This window comes from Convolutriloba macropyga, chromosome 5 (genome assembly GCF_964194025.1).
Source record: "Convolutriloba macropyga chromosome 5, txConMacr16.3, whole genome shotgun sequence".
NCBI lineage: Eukaryota > Metazoa > Xenacoelomorpha > Acoela > Convolutidae > Convolutriloba > Convolutriloba macropyga.
Genome location: NC_134472.1, coordinates 28,897,895 through 28,923,375, shown reverse-complemented (window position 1 = coordinate 28,923,375; position 25,481 = coordinate 28,897,895). Strand labels below are relative to the sequence as shown.

Here is a 25,481-nt window from a genome sequence, read left to right as displayed (position 1 = left end):
ATGGTTCCTCAGCGAAAAAAATGTATTGCTGGATCAATAATGGAATTTACTTAAATTATGCTTGGTGGTCTAAAGCTGCGACAGGTCACAACCCTATAAATCTCAATCAATATAATGTCATCTAGGAACTTTCTGTTTTGGATGATTTGCGTAATCTATAGGTCATTGTTTAGAAGTAGCGGTTAAAGAATCTTTTTAAGATTTACAAAAATCTTCCGCTTTTCTGCATCCAGACTATATTCTATTCTCCGAGTAAAGTTCTACTTTGCTCCGAAAAATTTCTTTGCTAAACCAATTCGAAATTATTGCAAGACTGCAAATAACGCCCATGATGTCTTAAGTTGTCTCAAAAGCTCCGCTTTAGAAAAATGTTATGTTATGATCTACTCTCTTGTCTGTTTTAGTTGAAGATGGTGGACGTGTCCTCCGAGAATTGAAGAAAATTGCCTTGAAGTTCGACAATTGCTGGTAACTCGTTTTAATTTTTGATCAGTTGTAAAAAAAATTAGTTTCAAGATACACGCCAAGAGTTGGCTTCAAAACATCAGTTGTAAGATTTGAAGCCAAGTTAAAACATATTTGAGTTTTTGTGAATCGAAGAAAATATACATAAATTCCTGGCGATTGAGGTTACTGAGTCCCTTTCTCTAGTTCCGAACCAGATCAATAGGTGAAGGAAGTATATGCTCACCTGGGTTGTTTTGCCCAGTCCATTTATGCCCTTCGATAAATTTATCATAGAGGTGTGAGTGGTACTAATATGAAGCCCTTTTAAAGCGCATGATAATTTAAATCGAGGGTTTTTCAAACCTCGCCTTTTTCGAAGACTATGAATATTTGACGTTCTACAGTAAATTTGTTCGTTTTTAACGTCATTTTGCGTCAACTTTAGATAACTTTTACCGAATTATGTTAAATTTGTTCATATTTGAATCAATTGAGGGTGGGTTAAAAGTTGCAAGCGAAATTAGATAGTATACTAAGTGACTCTTTTTCTTAAATAAAGTTATTGCAATTCTCAATACAACAAATTCTTAATACTCTATGGTACCAAAAAGCTACGTACAGCATGTTTTCTGCTTTTAAAGCATGATTCGTGCTTCATAAGCATGATCTGCGCTAAGGCGCGAAAAAGTCGTGAAATATAGAAGTTTTAAGAGAAATTTCATTCTAAATTTCTCCGCTTAAACAGAAAAGATGGTTAAACCGTTTTGTTCTTTCACCTTTTTCCAAGTAGTTACGCTAAGAGATGTCGGATTTTCATGGTCTAAAATACAACAGCAACTCAACTTGAAATCAGGAGCCAGTGCACAGTATGCCTACAAACGTTACTTGAAAAATAACAGTTTCGAGGCCCACAAATTGAACGGAAGACCCCAAAATTGTATAAAAAAACAGAAAAAAACTTTAGTTACCGATGTTTTGAAAGATCTCAAAACCTCACTGGAGCGCATTAGAGTGGCTCATAACGCTTTCTCTTGCTACGATACAATTTGCAGAGGTACAGTTAGACGATTTCTTAAAAAATATGGCATTTTTCTAAGAAATGCTGCAAAAAAAAGTCTGTTTGCAGAAGAAAAGCAAATGTTTTCGTTCAAAATCGTGTATCAATATGAGAAGCCGTTCTCTTTGTGGCAGGAAATGGAACAAGATTGCTTGAAAAAAACACAAAACATTTGAGTTCGGACAAACGATCATTTATGTTTTGGGGTGCAATACGATCAGAGGACGGAAATTGCCTGTTAAGTGTCCAAACAAGCTAAACGCTGTTGGAAATTTTGAAAATTTACGAAGAAAAAATTCATTTCGTGGATATTATTTTTCAACAAGATAAAGCTCCTGTGCATAAATCGAATATTATTGGCAATTTGTTCCCAGAAAACGAGTGGAAGGTGCTGGAATGGCCAGCATATAGTCCATATCTGAATCCTATTGAAAACTTATGGGCAATTTTGGAGCAACGACTACGAAAACAGACAGTTTTTTGGGAAAATTTAGAAGAAAAAGTGTATGAAATTTGGAATGAAATTGGGCAGACGTCGTGAGAAACCTGTATGAAAACTATACAAACCGTCAACTAGACGTTATAAAAGCTAAAGGTGTGATGACGCGTTATTAGAGAACAAATTTGAACCCAAAAAGTTGTTTTCTTTGACGTTTGTATTGCTTTTTAAAAAATCTTTAGGTTTACGTAGTTTTTTGGTACCAAAGTGTACAACAAAAAATCTGAATAGAACAAAAAGAAGTCATTTAAAAAGGTTTATTCTCGTCGGAATATAGAAGGGATTCAAAATTTGAGAAAGCATTACAGACTCAAAACTGATTTAGAAAGCAACTGAGAAAAAGTCTGCGCTGATTTTGTTTTTAAACAGATTATTTGTAGGTGCACCATTTTGGTTTTTGTTTCTGCTGTTTTTTTGTACTCATTTGTGTCGAAGCTTATATAATCGATCGATTTGTTGTAATGGTGCTTAGATGTGATACCTTAAAATAGTCACAGACCAGCTATTGACATTAATCACGTTCAACGCTTAATATCATTTACTGATACTTTTTTGTTTTCCGATCTGCTTCTTTAAGGAAAAGCCTTGTCGGCTTTCACATAGATCACCAGTAATTTTTTTCGCTGTTAGTTTAACTTCCTATCATTTGAGCTTCATTCAACTAGTTTTTTATGTTGACTTCAAATTATTTATCTTTAAGCGTAATAATTTAATTTTCAGTTTTTTCACTCATTTATAAGCATGTATCTTATTGGTTTAAAGTTTTTAACGGTTTTTCAAAAAAAGATACTTGTGTTTTGTCAGTAATTGTTAGATTTTCTTTTTGTTTTGCCTCTTAAGGTAAGCAAATACAGGTCTCGTGTATGTATTATTGCGGCTGTATTTAAGGAGTTCAGACATTGGGTGATCAATAAACTCTAAGTTAACGTTAATCAGAGAGAAAAAACAACTAGTTTTTGAAAAATTGAGTAATTTCTTAATCTTGAGTTTCTTTGATTTGCAGTGACCCGATTGTTGTTTTCATTCTTTTTTTAAGTTGTTTGGGACTGATAAATTTTTTAGTTTCTATTAGAAGCTTCTTAGACTTGTATGATGTGGTGGTTAATGTTTGTAAAAGAACAGTTACGTGTTTAATTGACTTTAACGCCACTATTTTTCAAATATGCATTTCTCCAAATGTCTGCGTTTTTTGTGTTATATTTCCACATATCTGGATGGAGTTCTTTATAAATTTACAAATAGTTTTAATAATTTCGAGTTGCATACAATTTTTTTTAGATTTTAGTCTGGTTTTGCCTGTTTTAGGCATGCAGGTTTACTTTGTTGACCATTGAAATTTGCTTCTTTCAAAAATTATTGATATTTAGGTGAACAGTTTATTCATTTCCTAGGATATTAATGTATGACCTCTTGTATGATTCTGCAAATCGTCGGTTGCCTCGTTTTTAGTTAGGAACATTTGATCACGCCTTTGGAGACCGAAAAGCGAGACCTATTTGGTGGCTTATTCTTCGGCGGCAAATTTTGCTTCCTCTGGGTTATTTGTACTGGCGTCTGTATTAGCTTTTTAAGTTAGTTTTTTTGTGATTTTTCGTAAACATAAATGAGGTTAGTCAAAAAATTACTGAAAAAAGTCACCACTTTAGATCAATTTAAAGCTATTTTTTGAAAGATAACAGTTATTGCAAATTGCTTTGATAATAAGATAGAAATTGGTTTCAGAATCTCATATATTGTCGCTGGACAAAATTAGGAGCTGAATTAATTAATTTGTATCTGTTTCAATGAAGAATCGTTTAAGCTTTGACTTCGTTTTTTTCCAGCCAAATGTTTTTGTCAGTTCAATTTTATTACGTTCTAGTGCACTATTACAACACTTCACTGGTAATGGCCTCACTGATATACACGCTCGGCTTGATTTTGGAGAATCCGACGAAGAATGGTGAAGGCTGCAGTTTTTGTTTAATCGCTCTCAAATGAAGCTTGGAGAAATTATATTCGTCTTGTCGTCTTTTTATGCAATTTTTTTGCTAAACCGCTTTTTCGCCTCACCCGATTGATTTTTTGTCCTCAAAAACGGGAAAAACAAGTAGCACCCGGAGGACAATAAGTGCTCTTACAATCACTGAGAAGCGCTTCGCCGAACTGTTTTGAGGAGACAATTTCATGTTGTTAAGGACTGTTCGTAATTTTAATACTTTGACCCCCTTAGTCACCCTCCTCCCACCTTCAATAATACCCCCCCCCCCCCCCGCAGAACGCCCAAAGTCCATTCCACCCGGTGGTTTGGACCTCCTCTCCTCCAGCCTTCCAAACCCTACCCCCTCCCCAACACCACCTCCCCCACAACACTCCGCTCAACCCCCCCCCCCCCCCCCAATGATAACATCCCTTAGATTTTGCTAGAAAAACTTCTGTACCTCATATATTATAGACAAATTTTAGAACATTGGTCAAATATAATCTGGGGTCATGTTACCTGGGCTGCAACACTTAAACGAAAGTACGCGTTCGTTAAAATTATCACTTTCATGTTGATTTTTCTTCTTTAGAAAAGAACAACTAAAAAGCAGCTTGCGGAGAAAATAACCCTGTAAACTTGCTTAATCACAGGGGAAATCTTGTAATTTTTCTTCATTACACGGGGAGAATTTACTCGTGTGAAATCACACGAGACACGTTGTTCACTCGAAAAATCATACACGCGTGGAGCAATTTTGCTTTTTCACACGTGAAACAAACTTGTTTAGAAATAATGCATTATTTGATTACAAAAGTCTAGTTTTAAGCTTTTTTTACTTTGTCATACTGTATGGATAATATCATCATATATCCATAACTGTATTTAGTACTAATTACCCATTTGAAGAGCAAGTGCTTTTGTTGCCCAGTTTAAATTTAGTTCATCAAATGTTCTTTGTAACTTCCTGTCTGTTCATCTTTTACACAGAAAACTGTCTGTTCAGCTCAAAAACAAATCGATGAGTTCTTCCTGTCTGATGATTATGTTGTGAACAAAAGTTTCATTTCCTTTTTGATTCTAATTTGTAACCTAAATTGTTCATTCTCCAATTTGCAGTTTTGTAAACCAGTTTCAATTTAACTTTAGTAAATTGCTTTTCAATTGCACTCGCTCAAATAGAATTGCGCCATTCGCACCGCGATTAACCAATTCAATAGTTGGAAATTCTAATTGCATAGAAATAAGTGCCATCCGCGGCGCAATAGCCTTGACTTAATTGTGAGATAAGCATTCGCGGCTCGATTGGCTGAATCAATAGCAATCGAGTATAACATGGCGCAGTCAGCAGTTGAATCAAAGAAGACGCCTCTTCACGTCGATGCATTTTGGGAAAAGCCTACTGCCACTCCACCGCTGGCGTGGGATAAATGGACTCAACAGTGGAAGCTCGAATTGTTAGCAAAAGAAGGAAGTCAGCTCGAAAATCTTTTGAATCATCCACCAACAGCGCTAACATACCCACCCGAGCCAACTTACGAGGAACCAGTGGAGAATCACACGCAAGCAACTGAAAGGGATAGAAAGATCCTTAACCAACAACTCAAGGTAAATTGGCAAAATCGTTGCAAAAAGATAGATGAAATTGGTATCTTGTGCGGAGATAAACCATGGGGGATCTGTGAGCAAACATCAATATCATTGTTATACTTGAGCATTAGAACGGAGGGACGACGTATTTCCAAAAGCAAACATCCTCATTTCCTAGTAGAAATACAGCCATTTAAAGAATTATGGCAAGCAATGGAGGATTCCTTTATAAAACTGAGAAATATTACGTACGACCGTTTTGTCTTCTATTCTTACAAACAACAGAAAGGCGAATCTGTTGAAAGTTTCTACGGCCGCCTAATAGAACAAGCTGAAAATTGTAGTTTAGGAAGTGAAGAAACCACACTTATTCGAGATGCTTTCATACTAAACATGATAGATCATGAAACTCAAAAGAAGTTTTTAAAGGAAACAGTTGAACCCTCCAAGGCACTTGAAATAGCAATTCAGATGGAATTGGGGGCACAAAATCAGCAAAAGATCAATCAGAATTTGATGCCAGCTACAAACTCAGTAAATGTCGTCAACAATTATTAAACACGCAATCGCAACGCGAATGTCCAACAAACTAGAAAGGATTTCACGCAATATCCAATTGTACCCCAAAACTACCAATATAATAGTATCTGTGCCAATTGCGGCCAACGGTGGAGTCATAATCATCGACAGATTTGCCCCGCAAATGGAAAAAAGTGTAATAATTGCGGAATAATTGGCCATTTTGCGAGAGAATGTCGAAAGCCGAAACTATGACAGGGACAAGGATCTAAAGCTCCTCGAACAAATGTCAACTAAATTGACAAGACTCCGGAAAAATTTGACGACGAAGAGTCTGTTAACTACATAACTAGTTACCAACAACTATACGACCAAGTCTACGATTCCAACTACGGTAGCGACTCTGACAACTACGTAGCGGCAATCTCATGTGAATCAGCAAATCAACTCGAGCCCGTGAATGCTAAAGTACAATTCAGAGATGTAAAAGCAAACGCCATGATTGACTCTGGGAGTGCAGTTAGTCTCATCACAAAAACATTAGCAAATCAAATACTTCGAACTACACAATCTGCAAAGGGGATCACTAAGAGGGAAAAGAGGGACCTAAAAACATTCTCAAATGAACCGATCAAAGTCCTCGGATATCTGGAGACAACGGTTGCATACAATGATTGGATAGATAGAGAAGCCAATTTGACAGTGGTGGAAGACGTTCACAAAATCATCCTTGGTAGAGACCTCTTCACAAGCCTTGGCCTTGCAGTTGTACAACAACAACAACAACCAGAGAATGGTAAATGTGTTAATAACATTAATAATTCCACATGTAAAATTAAAGAGACAATCGCAGCACAATTTCCTCATTTAGTTTCAAGAATTGGTCTCTCAAAGACACATGAAGCGAAATCAAAATTTCATCAAAAGTTAACAGCAAAGCATCAAAAAGTTTGTCGTGTTCCAATAAATCTACAACCTAGAGTCACGGCAGAATTAGAACATTTACAGAATGAAGGTCATATTGAAAAACTATCTAGTTGCTCAGATGAACATTTCATATCTCGGATCGTGATCACAGTAAGGAAAGATCAATCTCTAAAACTAGCATTAGATTCTAACGTACTAAATAAAGCCTTGCACAAAAATAAATATCAAATGCCCAACATTGGCATGCTAATTGACACAATATCACAACATCTCGCAAACATTCAAAATTGTCAACAAGCATATTTCACCACATTAGACCTAAAATATGCATACAGTCAACTAAACTTACACCATGATACTGTGAAACACTGTAACTTCAGCATTATCTGTGGAGAGTCCACCGGCACCTATAGATTCAAAACTGGATTCTACGGCCTTACTGACATGCCGGCAGAATTTCAGAAAGCAATGGACTATACATTAAGAGGTCTACAAAACACCTATTGTTTCTTAGATGACATCAAAATTGTTAGTACTGGAACTGAAACAGATCACCTGGCATAAGTTACAAAATGCTTAAAAAAGTTAGATTGAGACAATTTAAGAATAGAACTTCAAAAATGTCGTTTTGCAAAAACGGAAATTGAATGGTTGGGATATAAGCTTACCCAAACTGGCATATTACATTTAGAAAGTAAAACCGCAGCAATTCTAACAATACCACCACCTTCAACACTAAAATGTCTACAATCCTTTCTCGGGTCAGTACACTATATTGGCAATTTCATACCACACCTAGCACAATGATGTCATCCACTTAGACCACTTCTCAAAAAATCCACAAAAGTTATTAGGACAGAAGAACATAATAAATATTTTAGTTTAATAAAAGAAAAAAATTGCCGACAGCACAAAAAATAGTCATTACAGTCCAAAATTAGGCGTTCGAGTTAAATGTGACTCTTCATGTTCGGGACTGGGAGCAGCACTTGAACAGAATACACCCAAAGGTTGGAAACCAATAGCATTTGAATCACGATTCCTGAACTCAACAGAAGAACGTTACAGTGTTAACGAATTAGAACTATTGGGAATAGTTTGGTCAATTGACTATTTCAAATACTATCTATATGGAAAGAACTTCACTGTTATAACAGACCATCGAGCATTATTGTCCATATTAAAAGAACACAGATCGAACAAATCTTACAATAGCCGACTCTCTTGATGAATAGACAGATTTTTTCCATACAATTTCACAATTGAACACATGCCGGGAGCAAAAATTGGCTTAGTGGACAAGCCCATTCGCAAGAGCTAAAAAAGCATCTGCATATGATGAACATTTTGTAGTAGCAACAATATCTAAAATTCGTAATTCAATAAAATATCTAATTAAAAATAAAAATAACACAATACAAAGTTTCAATAGCATATTAAAGTTGCATTCACTTTCATTTCATTCAAAACAGTCAATGGCACCGCAAATGCATACACCATTAAATACTAATTCACAAATGAGTATTAAACGAGTTGCCCCACAATCACTGCTTTCTAGAAATAAACTACCATTCGCGCGGCAATTAACACTTTCAGGTTCATCAGTTAATCCGCATTTAAATATACCATTCGCATAGCAAATGCCTCTTAAAATTATAAAATCACAATTTGCACCAAATAACCACACAACAAATAATTCACATTCCATTAACAAATTTGCTGCAAAAGCAGTGCAAATGTCAGACAGTAAAGAATGTGAACACTCTGAACAATTAAACCCAATAACGCCCATTAATGGTATTAAGTCAAATAACCCACCTAAATACCCTAAATTAAGCGCGAAAACACAAGTTCCTAAGTATAAATACAACCTGCAAAAGAATCACTCGCTTTTTGACCAAAATAGATTCACATTTCACTCCACTTTGAATAACTCTATCAAACCGCTCAACGCAACCAACTCTGTCAATCTACTCAACAAGATGCCAAAAACAAAAGCAACAAGATCCAAATCTACTCCAACGGAGGCACGAGTGACCTTTTCTGACACAACCCCATCAACACCCGCCAAAAATACGGCATCTAATACCGAAACCCAATTAGGCAGTTTGATCGACGTGGCAGACGATATATGCTTCACAGAAACATTAAATAAGATATTTAGCGAATAACTACTGGCCATCCTCACCGGAAAGGACGCAATCCTTAAAGAAGTGCGAGATTGTGTCATACAAGACGATCCTGACAGACTACGCGAGATAAGCCCCTACAACTTTTCGTATTGGCGGGACCTCAGTGTGAAGCACGGATGTGTCTGTCTAGACGAAAGAATAGCGATACCAAAAGCGATAAATGATGCGGTGTTAGAAGATATACACTCAACTCATCCTGGGAGCTTCGGAATGCTTTCATTAGCATAGAATATTTGGTGGCCATATATCCATCGGGATATACTGGCAAAAGCCACCGAGTGCAAAGCCTGCACGGAAATTGGTAAGAATTGAAAATCAGTGATTCCGCACTGCAAATGGACACCTACACCAAAATGCGTTGAACCGAATGATGAAATACAAATAGACTTTGGTGGGCGAATACTTAATGAAAAGGGTATAGAACTTTATTCCATTACAAGTGTAGATAGATATTCAAAATATCCACAGCAGAAATAGTAAATAACGCTTCTGTACAAATGTAAATAAATTCTTAAATAACTACATATAAAACAACGGGATCCCAAGAACCATTAGATTAGATCAAGCTCGATGTTTTACAGGAAGAAAAGTTTGAAATATTCTGTACAGAAAACAACATTACACCTAAATATGCACCAGCAAATGATCACAGAGCAACAGGTATAGTAGAACGCCTTCTTCAAACAATTAAACGTCAATTATCATGCATGAAAACACAACTGAATAAAAACTTTAACTTAGAACATTCCCTATATGCAATTATACAATGACTGAGAATCTCAAAACAAAGCACAAAAGACATCACACCATTTGAGGCACATTTCGGTAGAAAATATAATACACCAATTTCTAATATCACCACTAAACCTAACAACAAAAATGTAAATTACAATAAAAAAATTAAACACTATTTAGCTCAAGACGCAATACCAGGCCGCTCGTACCTAACGGAGGAACAGTGGACAGACACGGCCCTATGCCCAGATACGGAGATAGAAAAGGTCATCTGCGCCGCAAACTCCCGAGCAAAGAAAGAGGAGGACAAAATGAAAGACGGAGAACAACGACTAATCTAGTCACAAGGGGTAAGCAGGCCAATTCCGTGTTCCGAACGAAGCATTCAAGTCAAAATAGTGAGCAAAATTCACGAAAGCCAGCGTCAAAAGAAAAATCTCGATGGGCTATACGAAGTGCTCGCTCCTGGTAGCACTGTATGTAAAACCAGCCCAACCACGAGCGTTATTAAAGAGCCCAATCGACAAGAAGTACGGGTGCAAAACTCCGATATCGCAAAATTCGGTACAAAAGCGGAACGCGATACTGATCTTGGCCAATACAGAGAGCGTAGATTTAAAAAAATCTAAGAAAAAACGGTCGAACCCAAAATAATAAAACATACAAGGGACCTACTTAGAAAGAACACCGGGGACAAAAAGATAATGAGAAACAATAAACAAACGGACGATATTAGTGTCGTTTCATCGGGCAGATCCTGCATGTCTACGGCTAGTAATGTTGTGCGCTCACTGAAAATGAGAATCCCAAAACGCAACCCAAAACACGATAATGCATTCACAAATAGAATGGACCTGATCTAACCCAGATTTTACACTTCAGCCCACCGGTGCCAATTGCGCCTCCACCACATAACCCGAACGTAGCTGGACCATCTGCGGCACGAGTGGCTTCTCCTCAAATGCCAACGCCTATTCTACGCAAAAGGAAAAAACGACAACTAACAATAAGCGACACATCCGATTCGGATACATCATCAGGAAGAAAAAGCAAAAGAACTCTTAAAAGACAAAAGAAGTCCACTACGTCGATAGTGGAAAAAATTCAGATTACGGAAGGGTATTCAACAGAAATTCCCGAATCAAATACCGAATTCATTGGGGAGGTTTCGGCACGAAACCCTAATGAGAGATGGACAACGGATCCAAATCCAAATCTCACAAGAGAGATGACTGTTTTGCGGGCCGAAAACCAAGATCAATTAGATTCTGAATAAAAACTCAACAAACTCTCTGAACTTTATATTTTATCTATTATTTAATATTTTACTGCTTATGTGACCGGTGAATATTTATTAATTTTCGGATTTTATGTACTAATTTTTCTCCCAACAGGGGGAAATGTCACACGGTATGGATAATATCATCATATATCAGTAAACGTATTTAGTTCTAATTACCCATTTGAAGGGCAAGTGCTTTTGTTGCCTAGTTTAAATTTAGTTCATCAAATGTTCCTTGTAACTTCCTGTCTGTTCATCTTTTAGACAGGAAACTGTCTGTTCAGCTCATAAACAAATCGATGAGTTCTTCCTGTCTTATGAATATGTTGTGAACAAAACTTTCATTTGCTTTTTGATACTAATTTGTTACCTAAGTTGTTCATTCTCCAATTTGCAGTTCTGTAAACCAGTTTCAATTTAACTTTAGTAAATCGCTTTTCAATTGCACTCGCTCAAATAAATTCTATTTGCATAGAAATAAGTGCCATCAGCGGCGCAATAGCCTTGACTGAATTGTGAGATAAGATTTCGCGACTCGATTGGCTTAATCAGTAGCAATCGAGTATAACATACTTGAAAAAACACTTCGAGCTGATCGAAAGAATCTGTTTTAGAGTTCATAAAATCACTAAATGTGTTCTATGAAAGCTAGACCCATTTTTTTGTTGTTTGACATGATATATGATGTTTGTAGACTTTGCTAATAGCTCTGTTTATTTAAAACAGGTCTTTTTTTTCCAGTTTTGATGATACTCCGATTCACACGGCTTTTTAAACAAAAAGGCACCAGATTAGACTTTTCCTCAACTCATGATTCGTTTTGGGTCTGCAGAAAGTGCAGGAGCTTAAAATGGTTTTTGTTTATTCGAAATGGTCTCATCCGTTTAAACTGGGGAAATCTATTGAGTATCAGGTACGTGCTAATACTGAATTAATCCGTCTCAAAAGTGCAAAAAACCCTTTATTTACATAATATTTGATTGGTGAGATTCGTGCTTCTTGTGTTGCTCGGTGGTCTAATTGTCAATGCTCGGTAGTAAATGCAGTTGCAAGAGTAGACCCAACTCGGACCAACGTGAAAATTGATTATGAACAGGATTCGGTTACAATCGAGCTCTTAGTTACTTCCTGAGTTCAATAAATGGCTCTTGCCTGATGTAATAAAGAGAAACATTGATAATTGAATTTGGAGCTAGTAAACGGTAGGCGTTATTAGACAGTATTTAGATGAGAAAGATTTAATTTTGATCCAGAGTCACCTTATTATGTCCTGTATGGCTTGTTACCACTTTTCTTAATTCAGTATTAAATGTGAAATTGCAGGAGTGACAGTAACGTAATCATACGAAAGGTGTTGGAGACATTTGAGACTGGGGCTCTGGTGTTCTGGTGGGAGCAATACCAGGTAGACATGCAAGTTGCTGAACTCCTCGGAGTTCCACAAGAGATGGTCCAGCCACTGTTCAGCAGACTCTACTGCAGACGCCGCTGCATAGGATATCCAAACTGCAGATTCGACCCAAACGATGGTTCTTTTTCGTTTCTTACGACCCCCCCCCCCCTCCTCCCCATAATAAAAACCCCAGACGCGCATTATGACATATAATAACGTGTCGCATAACATTGAAATCTCATGTGGGGTGGCAAAACGTACTCTATGGGGGTGGGTGGGATGCTTTAGCGGAATAACAGAGAACAGGTTCTAACCAGTTTCGGCTTTATTGGGGTATCAGGGACAGCCCAGGTTGAGGTCCCAGACCGAATTTGTCCTGATCAGAGCATCTTTGAGCGTAAATTTTTGCATAGACCGGTAAAAAAAAAACCGTGTGAGCGCAAAGAAGTCTGGAGAATGCTTTGGTATGAAAATAGTTTGGGCAAGAGTTGCATGAATTTTGGACAACGGCGTGCAACTGGTCCCATCATAAGTCATTTCCTTTTGAGGAGACTATTTACCTGAGATCACTTTTGTCTGGGAGCTCGCCCTTGCAGGATTAATTCAGCTTTCATTTCTGCACTTTAAAGTTATCATTAGCGCTCACTTTATCATCTTCTCATACCTGTAGAAGCTCAACACTAACTGTTACAACCCTCAGTGAAATGGGGTTGAGGCACATAATACCAGTCCTTTTTTCATTGAGCCAATTTTGGCCGATGGATGTCTTTCCCGGAGAGATATAAATGTGGTACCATTAAAAGCCCTGAAAAAAGATCGATTGGCGAAAAGACTTTTTCAAACTGTTAGACGTTTTCAAGGAAAGTCGAAGAGACGTTTTCAAGGAAATATTGAGGTTAAGACGCAGCAAAATTTTTCTTGTTTTTATGTTTCAATTATTTCTCATGTTTCAAATACGCACGACTACCTAAATTAGATAAAAGCACAAGATTGAAAAATATTTAATATATTTCAAATTAATAGCATCTGTCAGCCACTCAAATGTCTACTTTTAAGTGCTTTCTATTTTTGCTATCCAAAAGTTTTAGATTGTACTTTTTTATATCCGCTCACTCAATTTTCAATTTCCATGACAATTTGAAGTCAAATTGGAACAGTAAATTTTGGCGCATCAATTTTTATTAAAAAAAAGCGCGAAAAGCGAGTACGAGTTGTCTAAAGGCATGTAGAATTTTTAAATTATTTTTAAAGAGGAATAAAAAACTTTGCTGTTTAAAAAATAAGTTTTGGGAGAGCTTTTGTCCAGAGGGGCCAATTTACTTCAACTTCACTATATTGTTTCTTTACGAAATATTTAGTTTTTGAGAATCAACTGTACTTCAGAAGCTGCTGCATAGGATACCCAAACTGTAGATTCAACAAAAAGGACGTTTTTTTATTGTGTCCTTCAATCCCTCCCGGCTCTTAGTATGAATATTATATAAAGGTTGAACAATACAAACGATTAGACGCCCATTATGACACGTAACAATGTATCGCATATAACATTGCAATTTCACGTGGAAGGGTAAAACGCCCTCTGTTGGGGTAGTAGAATGTTTTAACGGAATAATAGATAACAGAGTTAAGTCAGCTGTAGTCCTTCCTGAAGGAGCTCATACCTTGGCACCACATTGAACTGGGATGTAAGAGATAGAGTCGGGATACAAATATGAATAGCTCTTGCCAGGAAAATGTTCAAAGAAATGAGATCCCTCCTTTGCAATAAGAGTATCTCTTATTGTGATGAAAATGTTGTCATCTATGTTTTCTCAATCATGATTTACAACTCCAAAACTTGGACCACTTTGAAAAAAAATGGCGGAAAATTGAGTTTTTCGAAATGTGGGATATTCGCCAAATGAAAGGAGTCTCATGAACCCAGGGGAAGACCAATTAACATGTTCTACGAACCACAAATGTCATTCGATTCCTTCTAAAGAGCATACGGAAACGACAGCTAAACTTCCTGTGTCACGTGAAGAGCAGCTCGAGAATCCATCGCTAGCGGGCAAAAGCCCCTTTTGAAAGTCACATAGAAGGCAAAGATACACCTACAAGCATGTCTCAGTTCGCATGAAATTGTAACGATTTAATCCAAATGACGTATGAGAGACGCGCCTGGAAAGTGTATGATGACGTGGCTGCCAATGCTTGGGGCAGGCTGGACAACTAGAAGAATTAGAAGAAGTCTTTATTGGGTTATTAGGGACAGCCCAGGTTGATTAGAAGTCAATTTGGAATAGTATACCTGAATTTTGAGGTTTTTGGTTTGCGTTGTTTCAATGATAATTTCCTCCGGTAATATAGCCCATCCCATTGTTTGAAAATTGGTTAAGTAGAAAAGCCAAGCTAAATTTTCTATAAGTTTCATATTGTATTTAGTTTTTTGTCCAAAACAATTTCGTTTTGTTGGCATGTCATTTACTCTCAACAATGACAGATCTCAAGGGCTTTCTATAAACAAGATGTCACTGAAAGAACGGTTTTCTACCGATAAAGAACTTTTATGACTGACACAATTTTGTTTTAAAAAACTCTAGTTTATCTCTGAATTTTAATGGTATCAATAAAAAATAGTATATAACTTTTACTGATGAATGATTAGATGCGGTTGACGATTTGATTTTATAGTTACGTTTTCCGATGGATTTGAAGCCAAATGTGATAATCAAACTCATAAAATTGGGTTTCTATATTATCACAATTCAAGAAGTGGATTGTATTGCTAATCTATGTTCTTTTGAAAGATGTTGTCGCAGTCTTTTCTACGACTTTAATCTTTCAAAACAAGATAAACAAGTAGCGAGCAGAAGCAATAAGTTTCATTAGAGGTTCTCAGATGGATTTATTGTTATTTAAATTGCCTAAAGTGCTGAAACTGCTGGGAAGACCCAAAAATATAGTTAAAATACACTCTTAGCTCTTAGTAGTTTTTTGCGCACTTTTTCGAGTTTTTCCGTTTTTTAGTTGTTTGTTTACTTGTCAATTGTCGTCTGTTATAATTGATTTATATGTTTTTGCAGACATAAATTCTGTTGCCCATTTTGTCGATGCCAGTGATATATTGGAGAAGTGTAAACTTAAGTATGCACAATGGGAATGATTTTTACATTTTTTTCAAGTTTTTTTGTTTAAAGAATTTGTCGTTTTTGAACATTTTAGCTGCAAAACACTGCTCTAAAACTTTAAAAAGGAGATGAGGAAAATATTTTGAAGATACTAGCATTGCGAATTCTTCGGATTTGTTTACAAAGTATAAAATTTCCTTTCACATTTTGACAATTTACATTTTTGTCAATTTTATGTAATTTTTCTAATTTTTCTACCATCCGAGGCCAGAAACTCTTCTAGATGTTTATAATAGGTTATTCCCTAGACCCTATTGGCATTGGAATGGTGTTAAGATATTGGTATCACATTTTTAAGTCAGTTTTTATTCCAGTTGACAATTATTATAAAGTTCTTTGAAAATTATTATCGTTTTCAAGTTTTTAGTTTTTTGGGTTCAATGAAACTTTTATGGGCTTGGCGATAGGTTATTGGTTGGTTCTGATCGATAGAAAATGATTTTTATGGTAATAGCTTTTCGAAATATTTACAATTTTTGTCATTTTTATCATTTATTGACGTTTTTGACTCTGGGGGCCAATGAAGCTTTTCTAAAGCTTATGCTTAGCTCAAAAACCAAATTATGGTGGCATCAATTGAGTTTCGAGAATAATAGCTCCAAAAACTTGAACTATTTTGTTTTTTTTTCGCTAATTTTTTCCAAATTGTTAATATTTTTCCATTTATTGCCTCTGTTTGTCGCTCTGTATGAGCAGCCTGGTTTCTTTGTTTTCTATTTGATGTTTTGCGTGTCTGTGATGGCGTATATATATCAAGCAACCTTTTTCTGCGTTTTCTGCCATCAGTTTTTGACAATGGCCGTTGTATTCAACGCACTGATCGTTAAAGTATATGCTCTTTGGATTCTTTTATTTATGATCTTCTCTGCATTTTTGAAACTGTGTTTGCCTTTTTGACTGAAGTTGTTCAATTGGTGTAACGGTCAGTCATCAGTCAAGTACAGTAGCTTTAAATTGTTCTTTTATTTCTCGAGATTGCTTTTCAGGACTTGTCCTGCTATGTTTTTACGTATTGGCCGACTTCTTTGTCTTCATTGCTATTCGTAAAAGGTGGTGAAGTTTTCTTTAAACCTGTAATTTTAACTGTTTTTTTAGCAGTTAAGTGTCAGCTTTAGTGGTCCCGGTACAACTGTTTGTTAATTTTTACAAACTTCTAGAGCAAGAGCCATGCTGCTCAATTCCTTAAATATTTTCTAAAGTGGCAAATTTTACTAAATTAGCATAATAACGTTGCATGATTTCGTCGTTTTTAGCAAAATCTGAAAGTAAACCCTACTCAGTGATGTCCATGCGTTTCTTGTCACCATTCGAGGAGGAGCCGAACAAACTGGAGGAGTTCAAAACACCAGAAGATGTTCTGGTTTTCGACCTGTTTCAGACTCTCCTGAAAACACTGCATAAGCTGAGAGCTCTGGATCGAACAACAAACACGCCTGTAAGTTGAATTAATTTCTTAATGGAAAACGTTTACAAAAAAATGGGCGAATAATTTGATAATGGAAACTAATTTTCCGTACAACTAATTGGCCCTTCGCTAATGAAAAAACCAAAATGTTCAATTTTTCTGAACAGATTTCCAAAAAAGCACCAACATCAGCTTCTTCAATTAGAACAAATAAAGAGAAACGAATGCATAACCCAGGTTGAGGTCCTCGTTTATGACGCAGAACAATTTTGAACGCACACAGGGGGTACGGTGCGTTCAAAAATACACTGGCGAGGAATTTTTTTAAACGAGCAACATAGACGTACCTAGTACTTACGGTTGAGGCCACGTCTGTACCATAGACGCATTAACTCTATAGTATAGACGAGCCACATTCTGCCACATACACGAGGCACGTTCGGCACGACAGACAAGCAAAAATAAACTTTGCAATAGGCGAGCTTAAGTCTGCACCATACACTCATTTAAACATTCTTTCATAGTATACAAAACTCAGCATCTAATGTCAACTTCCGACAAGATACTGATATCTGTTTTGGGGAAAGCCCTGAAATTACAAAGAGAAGTAGCAGAAATAGCTGCAATTTTAAACCAATTTTATTCACTGATGCTCTTCGATCACATAATTGGTAAGTACTGACTTGATTGATTTCCGCATTCATCTAGTTTGAAACAACAGTATTGAGATGGAAATTTTAATTTTTTTTAACTTAATTTGTTAATTATTTCATTGATCAAAGTTGATTACCCAGATTGTGTAGTTGAACTATTCTCTCATGGTCGTCATAGACAAAATATTACTGCGCGAAACCAACCATGTTATTATGCTACAGAACATACGTTCACCAACAAAAAATTTTGATGAACTCACTTTGGAAATTGCGTCTCTGAAATAAAAACCTATAGCAATCTGCTTAACAGAGACATGGCTTAAAGATAAGTTCTCACCAAATATTTTTCACATAGATGGTTATGATGAACTGGTTACAAGCAACAGAGGGAAAAAAGAGGTGCAGGTGTTGCAATTTTTGTACAAAAAAATTAATGTTAAAATTAAAATACGTGGGTGTCTAAACCTCAATAATATACGAGCGGTTAGTGTTTACTTCAATATTGGAACAAAAAATTTATTAGTGTGTTTGTATACCGCTTAATGCCTCCACGATTGCTACTTTTGACGTTCTTAGTACTTACTTGGAACAATATGTTAGCGATCCATAAAGCCTGCATGTCTTGTGCGGTGACTTCAATGTGAATTTTCTATCCAAAGAAAACAAACAATCATAAATAAGGGAACTGACCCAAACATTTGATTTAAAAATGGTAAGCGAGAACCTCATTACACGAGAAGCAACCAATTCATGTTCCTATATTGATCTGTTCTCTACAAATTTTGAATCAGATGTAATCAGGCAAAGAACAAAAATCACTGATCACTATTCGCTTCTCCTTGAATTGGAGAATGAAACAAATTTAGAAACAGAATTTAATTTTTTTCAATCATGAAATTGGTCAAAACTAGAAAATCTTTTTCTATAGGAAAAAAATAGTTTCGTTCTATGGCAGCGATCAAAACAAATTGATCTTAACGAAAAACGAATTGATAATTATTTCAAATGTTCACAAAGAGTTGTGCAAGAAGCATTAGATCACTATTTACATAGGACAACAAGAAAACATGCGCAGAAGATCTCGATTGACAACGAAGTCAAAAACGCTGCAGCAAAGAAAAAATGTTGCGGGAGAAAACACTCCATGGTCAATCAATATCGGCCAATAACGAATACAAACAACAGTGCAGGAAGGTAAAAACTTTGATAAATAACAAAATGAAGATTTTTAAATCAAAATCAAATTTTAAAGGGTGCAGCAAACACAAACCAAAACTTTTTCAAAGTTTATGATGACATAACAGCCAAAAAATGGAAAATCGAAAAAAATACCATCTCAAGGAGAAGTCAACCATTTAAATGAACTTTTTTATATCAATCGGGAGGAAAATGAACGCACATTTACCAACAAAATCATTTCTAAAAACAACCGATAAAACAGAGCAGTCTATGTTTCTTGCAGATATTACGGACAAGGAAGTTTTTCATATCATAAATAATGCTTCAAACAAGTACAATGAGGACTGTTATGACCTCAATTACTACTGCATCAACAAGTTTTCTAATGTGCTGAGCCCATTTCTATCGAAATGGTTCAAGGAATATTTCAATCTTAGCGTGTTCCCTGATTGTCGTAAAATTTCAAAAGTTTTCCCACTTCATAAATCTGGATATAAGAGTATACCACCAAATGCCTATTTCCTTATTACCAACGATAGCAAAAATCTTCGAGAAATTGCTTCATAGAAGAACGATTTCTTTTTTAGTGAAATTTAATCTGCTCTCAAGCTCTCAGTTTAGTTTCAGGGCCAAAAGAAGTACGGTTGACGCTGTTTTGTTTCTGATTGAACTCCTGCAACAAAAATTATCTGATAGTTCCGTTTTTTCTGTTTGCTCATTCCTGGATCTCAAAAAAGCTTTCGATACGGCAGACCATACAGTACTATTAGGCAAATGTTATAATATTGGTTTGAGAGGTCATGTCTTCAGTATATTTTAATCATACCTAACTAACCGCTCTCAGTTTGTTAAAATTGCAGAAGTTGTTTCAAGTACTGCTTTTGTTGAAGTTGGAGTTCCCCAGGGCTCGGTACTCTGTCCTCTGCTTTTCATAATATACGTGAATGATCTGAGCAATATGCAAGATGTTGACAATTTAACTAATCTGGAATCTAATATCATACTTTTTGCAGACGCCACAGTGATTGAAACTTCAGCTAGAGCCGAAGATGTTGTGATGAAACACAAATCTCAATTAAAAAATTGTAATCAGTGGTTAACTAAAAATAAATTAGCCGTCAATACTGAGAAAACAAAATTAATGTATTTTGGGAAAAATAAAATTTACTGCAAAAATGAACATAATAAAATCGATAAAGAAAGAATTGAAAACCTTGATTCAATACGTTACCTTGGAATATCAATTGATAATAAATTGTTTTTCAAAATTCATATTGAAGTGGTTAAACAAAAACAAATAAAATTCAATGGACTTTTCTATAGACTGAGAATTTTTCTGAGGAAAAGTCAAATGATTCAGGTTTTAAAAGTTATGTTCAGCCGGTAGTGCAATATGGTATACTGATTTATGGAAAATCTCATTTGTCAGATATTTCATTGATAGACTCAAAATAACAAAATCTCATAAAGGATAATTTTCAATAGAAGAACGTTCAACTCAGTGAGCTATCTAAGGAGAAAATTTAATCTGTTTTTAGCAAAAGAACTAAACTTGTACGAAGTACCTAAACTGTTGATAAAAATGCTAAGAGACGAATGTGTAGTTAGTCACGTCAATTTATTCCTTCTTGATTGATAACGAATTAAAACGAGTAAATAAAAGAAGAAACACAACGACGTTTCGGGATTGCGGTGATCGTAAAAATGTGACAAACCGATTGAGGTTGTGAGGTTCGAAAAATGTTGAATTTGTTGGTTCTTCTTGAACCTTCCTTTGTAAAAACGGTTTTAAAAATGACAAAAGAGCAAATACAAAAATTTTGCCCTATGTTTTTAAGAAATTACATAATTGACAACCAAGACTTTTCAAGCTATTTCTTTTAAGTATGTCTAATTGTACGCCCCCTGCACTCAATTATCAGTTTTTTTTGTTTTAACCAATCATGATTTATAGTTCAATCACTATAGTAATTTTCTTTTGGTTCGTAATCAACAGTTCTCTGATATTCCTTCATTGCGAGGCACCTGAAAAGAGATCAACTGATGATCTAATGGTGTGCTTTATTTCTGTTGAACTTCATTGTACATATTTTTCTGCACAATAAATCAACTTCTTTCGTGTTGCTCGATAACAGAAAAAGAACAATTTATTATTAATATTATTGTTATTATTACATTACGCCATCAGGTCAGAATGGCTCAATTAGAAGAGGTTTTCTATTTTGCAACATTAAAACAAAATGTATCCTATCCTTTTTGCCCCCTTGAATTTTGTTACCAAAATAAGGAAACGAAAATTTTTCTGATATTTTATGCGGTATATATGATATCGATATAGGGATTGAAGTCATTAAAAGACAATTGAGAGACTGTGTGATAAATGGAGATAAAAAGAGGGGTGAAATGATGTGAGTTGAGATTTGTGGGTTTAAATGAATCCTCGACAAGTATTGGAGGGACCAACTTGGCTCGCGGACAGAGATCAGGAATGACCACACTCAATGTTCTGGGAAAAAGTTTTGGTCACGACTTCTGTCTGGCCAATACCAAACTTTGGTCTGCTTGGTCTGACCAATGTGCACATCTCAGTCTGTTCGCTTTAACTAATACACAGATTTTAGTTTGTTTGGTCTGGTATACGCCCACTTTTTTTTCAATTTCAAAAAATTCTAAACTTTAATATTGGATAAAATAAATAAAAATTGTTAATTTCATTGGATCGTGTTACTTTTTAAAATGGGTCTGGCCAATTGTCTGTCCCATGATCTGCCAAAACATTCGGTCAATGCAGTGGTCTAGACAAGAGCCTCTTCAGTCTGGCCAGGGTTGATCAAAGTCTGCTTGCCCAAGTCAAGCGTGTTAACTGCTCTCCCACAACTGACCGGAAAGCTTTGCCTCTCCCAGTCCCACTTAGTGGCTACAAATGTGCCCGGATAGGGATTGTAGCAATTAAGTGATAAATAAGAGCCTCTGTGACAAATGAAGATGAAATGAGGTGTGAAATGTCAAGGGATTGGGATATGTGAGTTTAAATTAGCCCCCAACCCCTGGATATCGTCCTCGACAGGTATTGGTGGGACCAACTTGGGTCGCGGAGAGACGTCCGATGCGACCAAATGCAATGGTCTGGAAAAAAGTTTTGAATGCGACTTCTGTCTGGCCAATACCAAACTTTGGTCTGTTTGGTATGACCAATGCGCACATCTCAGACTGTTTGGTTTAACCAATACCCAGATTTGGATTTCGTTGGTCTAGTATCTGCCCACTGTTTTTTTTTCAATTTCAAAAAGTTTCTCAATTTTAATTTTGGATAAAATGAATAAAAAATAACTAACTTGAGTTCATTGGATCCTTTTACTTGTTGAAGCGGGTCTGGCCAATCGACTCTCCCATGCTCTGCCAAAACGCTTGGTCAATGCAATGATCTGGACAAGAGCCTGTTCAGTCCGGCCAGGAGTGCTCAAAGTCTGTTTGGCCAGGTCAATCCGAATAGCAGCTCTGCTCTCACAAAATTGACGGGGAAAGCTTTGCATCACCCAGTTCTGTTTAGCAGCTACAAATTTGTCGGGATTTTAAGTTTTCTGCTGTTCGCTTTCGTAACTTTATGTACGCCATTAACTTATCGTTGCCTCAGAAAATCAGTTTGACTATATTTAATGTTAGTTTTTCTAATTATAAGCCCCCTGCACGGAATTATCAGTTTATTTTTTGTTTTAACCAATTATGATTTATAGTTCAATTACTATAGTAATTTTCTTTTGGTGCGTAATCAACAGTTCTCTGACATTCCTTCATTGTGAGGCACCTGAGAAAAGATCAACTGATGATCTAATGGTGTGCTTTTTTTTCTGTTGAACTTCATTGTACATATTTTTCTGCACAATAAATCAACTTCTTTCGTGTTGCTCGATAACAGAAAAAGAACAATTTATTATTAATATTATTGTTATTATTACATTACGTCATCAGGTCAGAATGGCTCAATTAGTAGAGGTTTTCTGTTTTGCAACATTAAAACAAAATGTATCCTATCCTTTTTGACCCCTTGAATTTTGTTACCAAAATAAGGAAACGAAAATTTTGCTGATATTTTATGCGGTATATATGATATCGATATAGGGATTGAAGTCATTAAAAGACAATTAAGAGACTGTGTGATAAATGGAGATAAAATGAGGGGTGAAATGATGTGAGTTGTGATTTGTGGGTTTCAATGAATCCTCGACAAGTATTGGAGGGACCAGTTGGCTCGCGGACAGAGATCAGGAATGACCACACTCAATGTTCTGGAAAAAAAGTTTTGGTCACGACTTCTGTCTGGCCATTACCAAACTTTGGTCTGCTTGGTCTGACCAATGTGCACATCTCAGTCTGTTCGCTTTAACTAATACACAGATTTTAGTTTGTTTGGTCTGGTATACGCCCACTTTTTTTCAATTTCAAAAAATTCTAAACTTTAATATTGGATAAAATAAATAAAAACTGTTAATTTCATTGGATCGTGTTACTTTTTAAAATGGGTCTGGCCAATTGTCTGTCCCATGATCTGCCAAAACATTCGGTCAATGCAGTGGTCTAGACAAGAGCCTCTTCAGTCTGGCCAGGGTTGATCAAAGTCTGCTTGCCCAAGTCAAGCGTGTTAACTGCTCTCCCACAACTGACCGGAAAGCTTTGCCTCCCCCAGTCCCACTTAGTGGCTACAAATGTGCCCGGATAGGGATTGTAGCAATTAAGTGATAAATCAGAGCCTTTGTGACAAATGGAGATGAAATGAGGTGTGAAATGTCAAGGGATTGGGATATGTGAGGTTAAATTAGCCCCCAACCCCTGGATATCGTCCTCGACAGGTATTGGTGGGACCAACTTGGGTCGCGGAGAGACGTCCGATGCGACCAAACTCAATGGTCTGGAAAAAAGTTTTGAATGCGACTTCTGTCTGGCCAATACCCAACTTTGGTCTGTTTGGTATGACCAATGTGCACATCTCAGACTGTTCGGTTTAACCAATACCCAGATTTGGATTTCGTTGGTCTAGTATCTGCCCACTGTTTTTTTTCAATTTCGAAAAGTTTCTCAATTTTAATTTTCGATAAAATGAACAAAAAATAACTAACTTAAGTTCATTGGATCCTTTTACTTGTTGAAGTGGGTCTGGCCAATCGACAGTCCCATGCTCTGCCAAAACGCTTGGTCAATGCAATGGTCTGGACAAGAGCCTGTTCAGTCCAGCCAGGAGTGCTCAAAGTCTGTTTGGCCAGGTCAATCTTAATAGCTGCTCTGCTCTCACAAAATTGACGAGGAAAGCTTTGCATCACCCAGTTCTGTTTAGCAGCTACAAATTTGTCGGGATTTTAAGTTTTGTGCTGTTCGCTTTTGTAACTGTATGTACGCCATTAACTTATCGTTGCCTTAGAAATTCAGTTTGACTATATTTAATGTTAGTTTTTCCTTATCGATTTGGATTGTGTTTACTACATATCACACAATACGAGATCTCGTTATGCATACCAGTTCACTCCAATATCTGAAAAAATCGAAGGCAAAGATATGTGTCTAATTATTGTTTTGCAAAAACAATTTAACTTGAACTTAAGTGGCGTCTAGTGTTGTGTAGTCACAACTCCAGAACCCGAAGTTGTTGCAGCAACAGTTGAGTTCCACCTCAAAGAAGCTGTAGATACTGGACACAAAAAAAATTGATGCTCAAGAGTTGCGCTTCTATACACACTGTATGTCAATTTAATAAGACGAAATTTCTGGTATTTGAGTTCAGTATTTTGATAGTTTTCCAAACTCCATATATGCCAATCCCGAACCATTGATTGGTTGAATATGACGAATGACAAACGTTAGTTTTTCCATCTGAAATTGACGCCGGGAATTTTGTTAACTGTGTCGAATATCCAAAGAATACTCAAAACCAACTTCAAGACTTCGGTCTAGAATTGACATGAAAATTTGTTTTCGAATATAACGGAAACCAACTTGTGTGTATGACAACATATGTCTAAATTGAATTTGAATTTGTTTGCCTAATAATTATGGATATTCTATTTGAGCTGGGCCTTGACATCGCCGGACCTGTTTTCAGATGCAACAAAATTTTTTTTGCCTGAGAAATAGTATATCGGCGGGCTTCAATAATGGTCTTTTAAAAACCCAGGAGTTGTTCAAAATTTCGCGATTCACCAGCTTCAATCAACTGAAGAGTTCGCGTTCTAAGAGGTTTCTGTTTGCTGTACATAGACACACCAATTCATCAAAGTTGGCAAGTATCCTTTTCGAAATCTATCCCAGGTGAGATTTGCGTAACCTTGAGTTTGATGGTCGACAAATTCTTTGGCAAGTGGTAGGTATGGCAAGCAAAGTGTTACCAAGCCAGAACTTTTTGCGAGTCAAGTCTGACAGGTCATTAACCTCTGAACTGACTGGAGTCATTGGTCCTGCGTTCAATGTTTGCTCCACGATACACA

General features: G+C 36.3%; 1 protein-coding gene across 6 annotated transcripts in view; it reads left to right on the top strand.

The window, feature by feature from the left end:
- The window catches only part of LOC142339296 (uncharacterized), a 106,273-nt gene that overhangs the window by 69,996 nt on the left and 10,796 nt on the right, over nucleotides 1-25,481 (top strand). For all 6 annotated transcript variants that reach the window (XM_075389232.1, XM_075389228.1, XM_075389231.1 and 3 more), the window contains 3 exons: nucleotides 405-468; nucleotides 12,532-12,737; nucleotides 17,025-17,206. In XM_075389232.1, the coding sequence (XP_075245347.1) occupies nucleotides 405-468; nucleotides 12,532-12,737; nucleotides 17,025-17,206 (452 nt within the window). The remainder of the gene's footprint in view (nucleotides 1-404; nucleotides 469-12,531; nucleotides 12,738-17,024; nucleotides 17,207-25,481) is intronic.